This window comes from Stenella coeruleoalba (assembly GCF_951394435.1).
Source record: "Stenella coeruleoalba genome assembly, chromosome: 1".
NCBI lineage: Eukaryota > Metazoa > Chordata > Mammalia > Artiodactyla > Delphinidae > Stenella > Stenella coeruleoalba.
In genome coordinates, this window is record NC_137169.1 from 57,518,045 (window position 1) to 57,530,510 (window position 12,466).

The following is a 12,466-nucleotide window of genomic DNA, read 5'->3' on the forward strand; positions in this document are numbered from 1 at the left end:
CTGGCAGAAGCAGTCCTTTTTTAAGGAATAAGAACATATTAGATGACTTAAAACTATTAGCCAAAAAAAGTCTTAACATAGTATTGAAAATAAGACCTTGATTTCTTTATAAATATTTGGGATGGTGATATTTCAGTGTTACAGAAGTCATCCAACCTTTATATACCTAGTACACTAGTTGTTCCAGTGAACAAAGGGAGGACAATAATTCTTAAGAAGAAGACATTGAAGTCCAGTGAAAACATTAAGGCTTTGTTTTTACACCTAGAATTGAAGTTTGGATCTTAATCGTAGGTTGTATTATGCACACTTACTTAATTGAGGATTTTTCATAATAATGTTAACTTTGCATGCTACAAAATGTGTTTGTAATTTTTGCTTTCAGTAACGTACAGTTGACTTGACAATTGTCTACTAGAAATAAGATTCTAAAAAGGAGGCAAAAAACAGCTTGAGAAGATGACTGGGTTTTTAGTTTTTGTTTTTAAAGCCCTGATAGCTTTGTCTTAAAGCAACACGGGGCAGAAAGAAAAATATATGTCCCATAACAAAATAAGGATGTCATAAAATTAACCTTAGGTGCAGTCAGTCGCACCGGATCCCTTCTTCAGAATCAGAAATTTATGAGTTAAAGCATATTGTCTTGCATCCCAAACACTCATTCAGATACCTTTTTAACTCCTAGTATTTTATATGCATCAACCCTACCAGCTCTCTAAGCAAAGTAGCAGAACAGGGAATTTTGTCAACATCAGTTGCCAGTCTCATATGTTTAACATTAGTAAAGGGAGCCATTCAGTTGCCCAAATAGGTATAGCACAGTAAGACACTGGAGTAATTTAGTAAACAAAGTATTAGCGTTACTATAATAGCTTTTAACTCACTGGGGAATACTTTCAGCCTTTCTAGAAAGTAAGTAACTGAGTCTGGATCAGTGTTGGGATTAGTAAGAGAATCCTTTAAATGGGAATTTAAAGGCAGTCTCCCTAGGCGTTCTGTGAGTAAAAGTATTTGCAAATTGTTTATAACATTATTTTAATTCAAATGCCACTTCCAGACATTTTCAATAAAGGGGTATTTATTTTATAGTAAATGAACATATGATAGTCTCTTTAAAAGCATAATGCTATTGACATATATACACTACCAAATGTAAAATAGATAGCTCGTGGGAAGCAGCTGCATAGCACTGGGAGATCAGCTTGGTGCTTTGTGACCGCCTAGAGGGGTGGGATAGGGAGGGTGGGAGGGAGACACGAGGGAGGGGATATGGGGATATATGTATACATATAGCCGATTCACTTTGTTATACAGGAGAAACACAGCATTGTGAAGCAACTATTATTCCAATAAAGATGTTAAAGAAAATTAAAAGGTTAAAAAAAAAGCATAATGCTAAATATCTGAAGACCTGTTGCCAATGTATTATTTTTCTTAATGGGAGTTCAGAAAGAGTAATTTTTAACACGGCTGCTACAGTGTTGTATTTTGTAAGTGGTATTATGTATTACTTAAAGACCAGCTAAATTTGTTTTCAAACTTCAGGTATTTTTCATGAGATAACTCCTTTAAGGAGGAGATACTTGTTAAAAACAAGTATTTGTTTCTTATAGGTTCGAACAAGGTCAGTTGGTGAATGTGTAGCATTCTATTATATGTGGAAAAAATCTGAACGTTACGATTTCTTTGCTCAGCAAACGCGATTTGGAAAAAAGAAATATAATCTTCATCCTGGTGTCACGTGAGTATTTTTTCTTTTGAGTCATTTTTGCTAAGCTTTTCTAAATTTTTCTTGAGAAAATTGTAATTTTTAGAATCTTCTTTCTCTTGATAGGATAAAAGTTTACATTAGTTTCAATTTATCCATTTATTGACATCTTCATAGGGCATTTAGACTTTTCAGTGTATTATAAATACATTGTAAACTACAGTTCATCTTGAGACAGCAAATTTATCAAAGCGAATGTTAAGAGTGTATGTTTTCAGTAGTATTCCTGAGAGGAAATGGATCAGAACAGCTGTGAAGGCATGTTTTTGTTAAATTCTATTCCATTCAGTATAAGCGCATACAGTTTTGATCTAATAACACTGAGAGAGAGCAGTAAGAATAGGAGAGACTATCTTTTCTAAAACTTATAGGGCCATATGCCTAATAGAGGCCCTTTAAAGAGGAAGGGAAATTAATATTTTTCCTTTCCCAATCTATTTTTGATTCTGGGAACCAAAATCAGATTTGGATATAGATGATATCAAAGGGAAAAGACACGTAGGGTTATAATAAGTTAGGTAAAATTGCATTTTCTTTTATTACAAAGTTTTTTATAGAGAGGTGCACATGTGCATGATGACTTCCCTTTCCCTAAATATTCTGAAACCTTTTCCTTTAACAAATAATATTTAATAAGTAATGTACCTTTAGCTAACTCCCAGTGATAGAGGGAGTATAGTTTATTATATCCTGTTTTTAAGCAAAATGCCTATATGTCTAATCCATTCCCCACGCACCAAATTCTCTTAGCTTCATTCAGTCTAGCTGTGGAATGAAACACTGTTCCCACTCCCACTAGCAATTTGTTACTTAAGTATATAGTACATAGAGTATTGAACCCTTCATTTCACGTGAGTTGCTCTAAAATGCTGATGAATTTGTTGTGGTGGAATTGACTTTACCATATACAAATTAACTTTGCCAATACCTTAAGTATTCCCTAATGTTTATGGAATAAAAATAATGCAAAGTTGTGACTTCATTTGGTCACCATGCACCACTGAAGTTCTTAAGCTTGGCCAAATAACTGCCTTTGGAAGATGTGCTTATATTCATATTTGCTTGTGCTTTTCAAACTCCTAGGCTGCACTATTTCTTGGTCATGTTCATTTACAGGTGTCTCTGCTGGTCACTTCCTTGGAGGATCAAACACTCTAAAATCCAAAGCAGAATTATCTAAAAGGGAATAAATGGGTATGATTGCCCCTGGAAGTCATGAGACATTGGACTCTGTGCCTCATTGTCCCTTGTTCAAATCTCATAATGAGTAGAATTTTATATATAACAGTATTCCAAATTTTATATAATTGCTTACTGTTATCAATTTATAGTTAAATTTGTATTTATTGGTAGTGTTGAGGCACAGTGATGTAGAACTAGATACAGCTATCTAGTCTTCAGAGTATATCTTAAAATAGTCAGTTTTCAAGCTATTCTATAGGGAAAAGCAATAGTAACATCTTTCATTTTTTTCACCCATTTCAGAAATAATGTTCACACATGAACTACAGGCAATCTGTCGTCACCAGCAGTAAGAACATAAGAATTGCCATGCTGGGTCAGACCCATGGTTCATCCAGTTTTCTCTTTCAGAAAGCATCACCAAGGGAAGTGTTGTGGGCTGGCTTAGTTGGTCCTCTGTGATGTCAAGCTCAACAGGTTAGGTAGGGATGTGCTGCCAAACATTTTAGTTTTTCTAATAATCTCTCCGTAGCTTCTGAAAACTTTTTGAAGATATTTATATTTGTAACCTTGATTCTCCTTAAGGTTTAAGTATTCTGTAGGTGGAGTAGTCTCAGTTAAAAGTAATCCCGTATCTTCTCTTTTCTCAGGCTTTAAGAGTTAACAGCATGTTCCCTGGTGTTATGGTAGGAAGTGAAGAAATGCTTTTCCCCCTAGACAAGAATACTGTGTTTTTGTAGGCTTCAGTTATATCCCCTCCGGGGTCTTTTTTTAAAGTTTTTTGTTTTTTTAACTGAAAACTATAATTCTTTTACTCCTGTTTGTCCCTTTTAGCTGTGTTAAATCTCCTATAAGAAGCCACGACCAGACCGTATATTCCAGATTGGGAGAAATTGTGGTTTTCTGTAGGCATGAAGATATTTTTCTAGTTTGCTTCCAGGACCTTCTCTTTCTGTTAATAGTTGCACTTTAAGTGACCGCACAAAACATTAAGTTAATGCCTTTAGACAAAAATTGGACTGAATTTTAAAATTTTCCTCCTTAGTCAGAATCAATAGTTAAGAGCAGATTATCCTGAAAGTTATTTGCTCATTTTTCTGTTACATTGTTACCTTCCATTTGTTCACCAGAATGAAGCACATTGCCACTTTTCTGCCTATAAATGGCCTTTGAAAGATCCTACTGTGGATTCTGTCAGTTCACTACCTACCTGGAAGAATTGGTAGCCATATACAAATTGAAGATTTTGCTGTAACAGCCTTGCAAATAATTTTTTTCAAAGTAAAAATTAACTCAGCATAACTCGAACTATTTGAATGCTACTCCAGCCTCCTGTACGGTCTACCTGACTCTTCCTTTCTTAAGCATTCTGGATGCCATTAACCTTTAAGAAATAATAGTAATAAGTCTTTCACAATATCATTGTTATATTCAGAAATTTAAAATAATTTTGATATCTAGTCAGTTCTAGCTTCCTTTGCGTGGCTTTTAACATCCTCCATTACCGATTCCCACTATGCCAAATTTATTTCCAACAATTCTTCCTCATGCATCATCTGTTTCTGTTAGCTTTAGCTTCTGAAGTCCCTTTGGCATTGCATTCATCATGCTCATTCTGTTTCTGTGTGATTGTTCTGTAATGGTGAATGACATAAAGCCAAAGAGATCTTAAAAGACCATGAAATTTCATTCCCTCCATTTATAGATGAGGAAAATAAGGCCTAGAATGTTAAATTGATTAGTTCGTGGTCATATATGTTTCTTTGATATGTGTTAGTTTGTACTCTTAACCTGTTGGAAGCTTCTTGAGGTCAGATTCTACATCCCTATATTGTAAACTACACATTTATAATGTATGTCCCTGTATATAAACGACAACGTGATCACGTAGTTTGAGATTAAAACTATAGTTACTAGTCTGTTCTAGACTGTTACCACAGACTTTCAGTAAAGTCCCAAAAGCCCTTCCGTGGTTTCCTTCTTGTCCACATTCTTACTTACGCCGCTCACAAAATTCTAAAAGATAGGATTTGCCTTACTATTTGTTATACTTATTCTGAGGGAATTTAAAAATAAATAAGGTATTTTGGTTTTTATTGCACTTCTCTGCACCGTGCACAACTTAGGCACTGGTGGTGCAGTGATAAAGCAGACTAAACTCCCTGCTTTCAGGGAACTGTTCCAGCACAGGTGATGGCAGACTTTTTCTGTAAAGAGCTAGAGAGTAAATGTTTTAGGCTTTTGCAGGCGTTAAGTTCTCTTGCAACTACTTAGCTCTGCTATTGTGAAAAGCAGCCATAGACACTGTGTAAGTGAATGGATGTGGCTGTGTTGCAGTAAAATACTGTCCACAAAAATAGGTGGCCAGCCCACAGGCCATAGTTTGCTGACCTTTATTCTAGTGACTTAATAGCACTTCATAGTTCATAAAACACTTCGCTACACATATCTTATACAACAGCCCTGTGTGGTAGATAGGTCATGTATGGTTACATGCATTTTATAGGTAAAGACACTAGACCTGAGAGAGAGAAGTATTTCGTTCAGATCTTCTAACCTCAACCCAATGTCACTTAACCACAAATGTCTTCCCATGCCATACAGTTAGGAATGACTTAGGGAAGGAAGTAACTTCACCTCTAACAATATATGGGCAGATACAGCTGGCAGATAAGCCCAGGAACTTAGTGAGCTTACTATAGCTTAGCTCTAGCAGAAAGGTAATGTAGAAGGTAACAGGAAGGTAATTCATTATTAGGTCCTAATTTGTCTTTCAGGTATTGCCGTAGCCATCCAGTAGTCTTTATGAGCTTTACAGTTCCAACCTGTGTCTGTTCAGACATTCTTCTGTACTCCTCCTGATTGACATCATCCCTGCCTCTTCATTTACAGATTTTCTGATTTTAGTTGGGCCCCTCTGATCACTTGCCTACAGTTTTTAAAGTTTTAAAACTTCCTATAGGTCTCTAAAATTTGCTAGTGTAGAGGACTTACATATTTTTCCTACAAACATGTAACCAAAAGGAGCTTTTCCATTTAAATGTTCAGATACTGGTGTCATAGATGAGGCACTGGAATAAATGTAAGTGAAAATTAGGATATATTTGCTAATAAAGCCTTCTAAATTTAACTTAAGTCAATTTTAATTTTCAGCTGTTTTTAATATAAGAAAATAATTGTCTTATTATTTTACTCAATTTTAAGGGATTACATGGATCGTCTTCTAGATGAAAGTGAAAGTGCTGCTTCTAGTCGAGCACCATCCCCTCCCCCAACTGCCTCAAACAGTAGTAACAGCCAGTCTGAGAAAGAAGATGGCACTATAAGCAATAGTAATCAAAATGGTAAGCAACCAAAGAACACGTAGATTTCTTCATAGTGACGGGCACTTTTCTTTCAGTAGCTTGGAAAATTCAGTTTTGGTGTCTCTTAAACTTCCAAAGCAGAACTGAAGTCATAATTGTAAATACCAGATGAAACATAGTATCAGCATACATATATACTAACACACAGAATATGTACAAGTCAGTTGGAAAGAATTCCCATTGATATCACTAAAAAGTATATATAATAAAGTATACTATCAACAGTGACCATTTCTTTTAAGAAATTAAGAAAATAGCATCTGTTTTCTTATCAGGTTGGAATGTCTAGATATAAGTATTCTTGTTAAGTCTTAGACCGAAACTCCAGCCATTTCACATCAGAAATACACAGATATTTATGAAATACTTTCAGAGCTTGTAACACTTTATTAGGAAACTGATTTAAGCATATAAACGAAAAGAAGCAGATAACATGGGCACTCTTTAAAATATTTTCGTCCTTGATAACATAATAACCTTGAAGGACGAGTAAAGATAAAGCAGGTGTCAGCCTGTGCATTAATATTGTACAGAAACATTCATTTTTATGTCCATGAAAAAGAGAAGCAAAAAGCATACTAATATGTTTGAGATTCAGATAGTGTTCTTGTTTAAAATATACAGTGGACCAAGGATCACTGAGCTGATCAGTAAGACCTAGTCAGAGAATTATCTTGATTTCTACTTTAATTAAAATAGTCTTAAGTAAGACCATTGCTAAGCAGAAAGTAATAAATCCTCCAGTCCTTTTTAGGAGGAAACTGGTGAATTAGAGACAAGCTCTGCACACCTGCATTCTGATGTAACAGCTTTAGGGGAGGGCCAGTGGAGAGCTAACCTCCCCCTGACAGAAACTAGAAGAGGAATACTGTGAAGAATTTGAACTTTGTTCTGATCTTTGCTCTCACACTGGCATTTAATATTACTGTGGTGAATATACTTTCTTCATTTAATGACTCCTCTCTAGTCCCTCACTACTTCCCCTCTAAGAACAAGCCAAACAAATATTAGGGCCCAGCTGTTTCCTGATTCAAGAAGGTTCATTGACATGATTTCTAATGCCAATCACATCCATCCTGAAGTTGAATAAGAAGCTGAGACTGACTTTGGGACTAGGGGTGGAAACTCAGGGAGGCAGACGGTTGGTAGTACAGTCAGCCCTCTGTATCGATGGGCTCTGCATCTGCAGATTCAACCAACTGCATAGCAAAAATATTTGAAGAAAGAAAAAATTCCAGAAAATTCCACAAAGCAAAACTTGAATTTGCTCTGTGCTGACAGCTATTTACATAGCATTTACACTTTATTAGCTATTATAAGAAATCTAGAGATGATTGAAAGTACATGGGTCATATGAATTTTTCGTGCTGTCTTATTTATATAAGGGATGAGCATCTATGGGTTTTGGTATCCGAGGGGGTCCTGGAACCAATCCCCTACAGATGCCAGGGACTACTGTATTTCTCTCTTTTCTTATTTGCTGATAACACCAAATAAATTGTTTCCCTTTCTTTTCCTTCTTTGTTTTTTAACCATTTGATGATAACATGCAGTTAGCCAAGGAAGAGTGTTCATAAGTTACTTATAAATTACTCAGCCCAGAAGCCATTCACATCAGGTACAATTAAGATTTCCAGGTTTTTCAAGGAAAGGAAGGAACTTTGCAACCCAACTGTCTTTTTTTGTAAGGGGCTTTAATTCATGTCTTGAAATCTACTAGTGCTTTTTGACCTAATGAGAGTGTCACCAAGCTTCTTGTGCTTACTATGACAAAATCACTCCTCCACTGTCATATGGCGCATAATCGCATAAGCATACATGACTTGAGTGCACCTTTGAGCTGGGGAAATAGTATATTTTATTGGACCAAAATGTGTATTTGAGGCTCTCGTTCTTTATAGTGAATATTTTTCAGAAAATTAAATTTAAATTATCTCCAGTGGCACATTCTGTATTTTACATTAAGTATTTGCAAAATTTCTCCATTTTGCAGTCAACTCTAACATGACCTTTTGTCACTTCATTAGAGTAATTATACTCTTTCTTTTCTCAATCTGTTATGAAGGAATTTGTGTTTACTTTTAGCATTTTCAAGTGTACGCTTGGACAGTGCAAGAATTAATTTAACATTATGACAGAATATTTAAATCCGTTTAGATAAATATAGCATATGATCTTTACCCTTAAAGCATAATACCTGTAGATTCACATTAAGAATGAAAACGTCGTGTCATCCTGCTTTTTATATACGGCAGTAGAAAACTCAAACTTCTAAAGAAAGAATATAATTTTTTCATGGTTTTAGAAAGTTTTGGCCTTTTTGCTAAATCTGAATAATTTATGCATATCTTTGCTTTAACTCAGCTTATTTAGACTGCTGGATCCATTGCTTATTTGTTGCTACGTATAATACCAGCATGCTATTAATATATGCCAAATTCTGTTCTTAATTCTTTACATTTATTAACTTATTTAATCTTCACAGCAATCCTATAAATTTGTTGTTATCCTCATTGTATATGTGATGAAACTGAGGTACGAGAGAGTGTAAATAACATGCCTAAGGTCACACAGCTACTAAAGTAAATAAAGCCAGAATTCAAACCATATGTATACACAGATTTGATACCTCACTTGCTCAATAAAAAGTTATTTTACAGCTGTTTATAGCTGTGTTATAATAGTTTACAGATTTAGCTTTTTAATATTAGCAGTTTCATTCATGTTTCTTCCAACTTAGGGGTGTCATCTAACGGACCAGGTGAAACATTAAACAAAGAAGAAGTGAAAGTTGAAGGGTTACACGTTAATGGACCAACAGGTGGAAGTAAGAAACCACTTCACACAGATATGGATACTAATGGTTATGAAACAGATAACCTTACCACTGACCCAAAAATTGCCCATACGACTGCAAGAAATGAAAGTGATTTTGATGAAAAAAGTGAGAGACCTGCCAAAAGGCGAAGGGTGAACAGCAATGGAAAAGAAAGTCCGGGTTCTTCTGAATTTTTCCAAGATGCAGTCTCACATGGAAAATTTGAAGAACTTGAAAACACAGACGACTAAATTTTAGACTTATTTTACTTTCTTTGGAGTAAATTCTGGTGTGACTAAAGTTTTCAGGGTTGATGGGTGACCTTAAAAAGTTGACTTCCTTGAAGCAGTTGGTTAAAATTTGAAAATTTGAATTGTCCTAACTTTAGTAAATAAGATTTCATAATTCTGCCTTTTGCAGACTTTTTACTTTAAAATTGTGAAGGCCCTTTTAAGGATATAAAACAAATAGTTTAGTAAATTTGAAAGATATATCTGTACCTTCTCATTTGATGTATTAATCCTAAAATTTCACTACAAGGTACTTTTTGCTTAGTTTGATGGCAGAGAAGGAAAAAACAAGTTCAAATTTCTGATTAACACCAATTTTTCTGAGTTTCTTGAAATGTCTTTTATGGCATTTTTCTTCTCCATACAAATTGAGTTATCATTAAGGAAACCCTTATGAATCCTGAAAGTTATGCTAGCATGATTTTTTTATATATAGAAGTTTAAAAATAAACCAAGTCAGGTTTGTATATGTAAAATTGTTGACATCAATGATGTCTTTCCATATTCTTATCTGGGCTTAAGAAATACATTCTGTATTTTTCCAGATTCTTTGTAGCCTTTGGAAGATTTTTACAGTACATATGTCTTGACTGAGCTGTCCTTTCTTAATACAAAAGCTTGTATAATTTTCTTAACTTGTACAGTTGGTAAACTTTTATGAGAGGAATTGATATTCTGAGTCTGTCAGCTTTCATTTTATTTTGCTAAGGTTTTTCTAATGAATTTTTAAGTGTTTGTGTAGTAACTAAGTCATGTTTCTTATATCCAGGTGGTAAAAGCATTCATAAAGGATTGTGAACATTTGTTTTTTTTCAAGTTCCTACTTAAGGACAAATAGTTTGAGAACTCTGAAATTAAGCATGATACTTAGATCACATAGTTTGTTTTGCATTTGCTATAATTTTCAAAATTATTTTTGAATCAAGACAAAAGTTTAATGTTGGCTTAAGTGCTTAAATGTATCATGCTGACCAGAATCCTGTTCAGTTATTTTTATATGCATTACAAAATTTCCCAGTTTTGCATTAAATAAACAGGGGAAAAGGTCAAGTGATACTTAGATGTTGGCACACACAAGGAGTACTGATTTTATGAGGAAAAAGTGATAAAGTTAGAAGTTTTTAGACTTCCAGTTAACAATCCAGCTTTTCAGATTTGATAGTGTATTTCCAAAATGAAAATAAGATATTCAGTAACCACTGCTCTGTGTGATTACAAATAGGATCATCCATTTGCATAGCCTTGCAATAGTGCCATTTTATTTTTAGTGCAAAATTCTTGTTTAAAAAATGTAGTTTTATACAGCTGATAGACCAACCTATATCCAAACTTTTATAAAAGATTATTAACTATTGTTTTATCACACAGGCATACCCCAAATGCTTCTACTGATTCATTTTCAGCCATCAAAGAGCCAATGCCTTTTTAAAATAAATCTTCTGCGGTCTTGTTTTTAATGGCTCAACTGTCTAATGCAATTGAGTAGAGGTTTGCACTGAGAAATTGGTTTAGGCCTTATCCCCCATGAAGTATTACTATTAACCTATGTTCAGACTGCTTCCCTCCACCAATGTGAACAACTTTTTCTCCCCAAACAGTGTTAAAAGCCACTTTACAACACTTGACTTCATATGATGTAGATTCATTGTTGTTACATACACATCCAAGTAAATCAAAGTTTTGGGTGGAAGTGTTGAGAAGCGTGAACAACTTCTTGTTTTTGTTTTACCTAGAACATTAATTTATCCAGAATGGCAGCTTTTGCAGATGGTCACTATCCATTTTCTAAATCAGCTTTTATTATACGAATCCAAAGTGTCCTAGCTCTTTGTCAAAGGTGGTCTATAGAAATAGTGATGATGAACTTTAAGTTGTTGCAATATTAGAGTTGCCATTTTCACCTTTTTTTTGAAAGATGCATTTTGTTTGCAGGTTTGTGAAGTTCTTGCAGACTAACATTACAGGAACATTTTAAATAAATTCTCAGGCATGTTTGCAAATACGGCACATGTTGTATACATGTTAGGAAATTTTACTTTTCTTGATCTTTTTAAAGTATGCCTAATGAAAGACATTCCACTATTATAATACATAATGCTCAGCTTTTCATAGAGAAATATTTAATTGTATTTTATGTTTATACAGGTATTTCACACAGTACTTTGTTCTTCATAATGCAGCCACTATAACTTGATGTCATTGCACTACTTTAAAAATTTTTAGTAATACCATGAATTTAATTTGCTTAAGATTTAGTACATTTCATAACTCTTGAACTCTTGACAAATTGCATTGGGAAAAGAAGGCTTCGTTAATAGTTACTTAGTCTCCCTCACCCCATACCTACCCCCAGCAAAGCACTATCTATCTATCTTCATTTGGAATGGTTTTCTGTTTTATGATGATGTGCTTTCAAAAGAGTTCAAAATTTGTAACTCAGTTCAACACAAATCTGTTAAGCTTTCAAATGTATTTGAAGTAATATTCAAATAGGCATTTAAAATTATGAATTAGATGTTTTAAAATTTATGCATAGTAATTTTGCACTATTAGGAAATTCCCTTCCCCTGTTCCCTGTCTGCCATTCTGAATATGCTTATTAAAATATTTTTTTAAACATATTTGCCTATATAATGCTTTGTGAATGATTTTTATTAGATTGAATAGGTTTTAATTATAGATTTTAAGTTTGTATAATGCACACTGTTTACAATGCAAATATATACAACTTCTGTTCCTTCTGCTCCTAGACGAAGTGCGTGAACTAGTGTTTCGGTGGCTCCTGATCCCTTTGACCTCATGGGTGAATGATGTATTTTTGTCTTTTTTTTTTCCTCCAGAGAGATCCTTTGGTCTGTGGACCTCTATTCACCTGTTTCTCTTCCTCTGAACTATTTAATTAAAAACATTTTGTTTCCTTCTTTTGCAGTGCAGTGTATATGGCACATGTGAATTTGCAGAAAACTTTTGTCACAGTATTTGATTTACTCTCAATGGAAAATTAAGAGTGGGCACTTTGAAAATTGGGGCTGATGAATTTTCA

General features: G+C 34.3%; 1 protein-coding gene across 13 annotated transcripts in view; it reads left to right on the forward strand.

Annotated features, from left to right (window-relative positions):
• Positions 1-12,044, forward strand: part of MIER1 (MIER1 transcriptional regulator) — a 56,096-nt gene extending 44,052 nt beyond the window's left edge. For all 13 annotated transcript variants that reach the window (XM_079901808.1, XM_079901809.1, XM_079901806.1 and 10 more), the window contains 3 exons: positions 1,614-1,741; positions 6,155-6,294; positions 9,056-12,044. In XM_079901808.1, the coding sequence (XP_079757934.1) occupies positions 1,614-1,741; positions 6,155-6,294; positions 9,056-9,384 (597 nt within the window). In that variant the 3' untranslated portion in view covers positions 9,385-12,044. The remainder of the gene's footprint in view (positions 1-1,613; positions 1,742-6,154; positions 6,295-9,055) is intronic.
• The last annotated feature ends 422 nt before the right edge of the window (positions 12,045-12,466 follow it).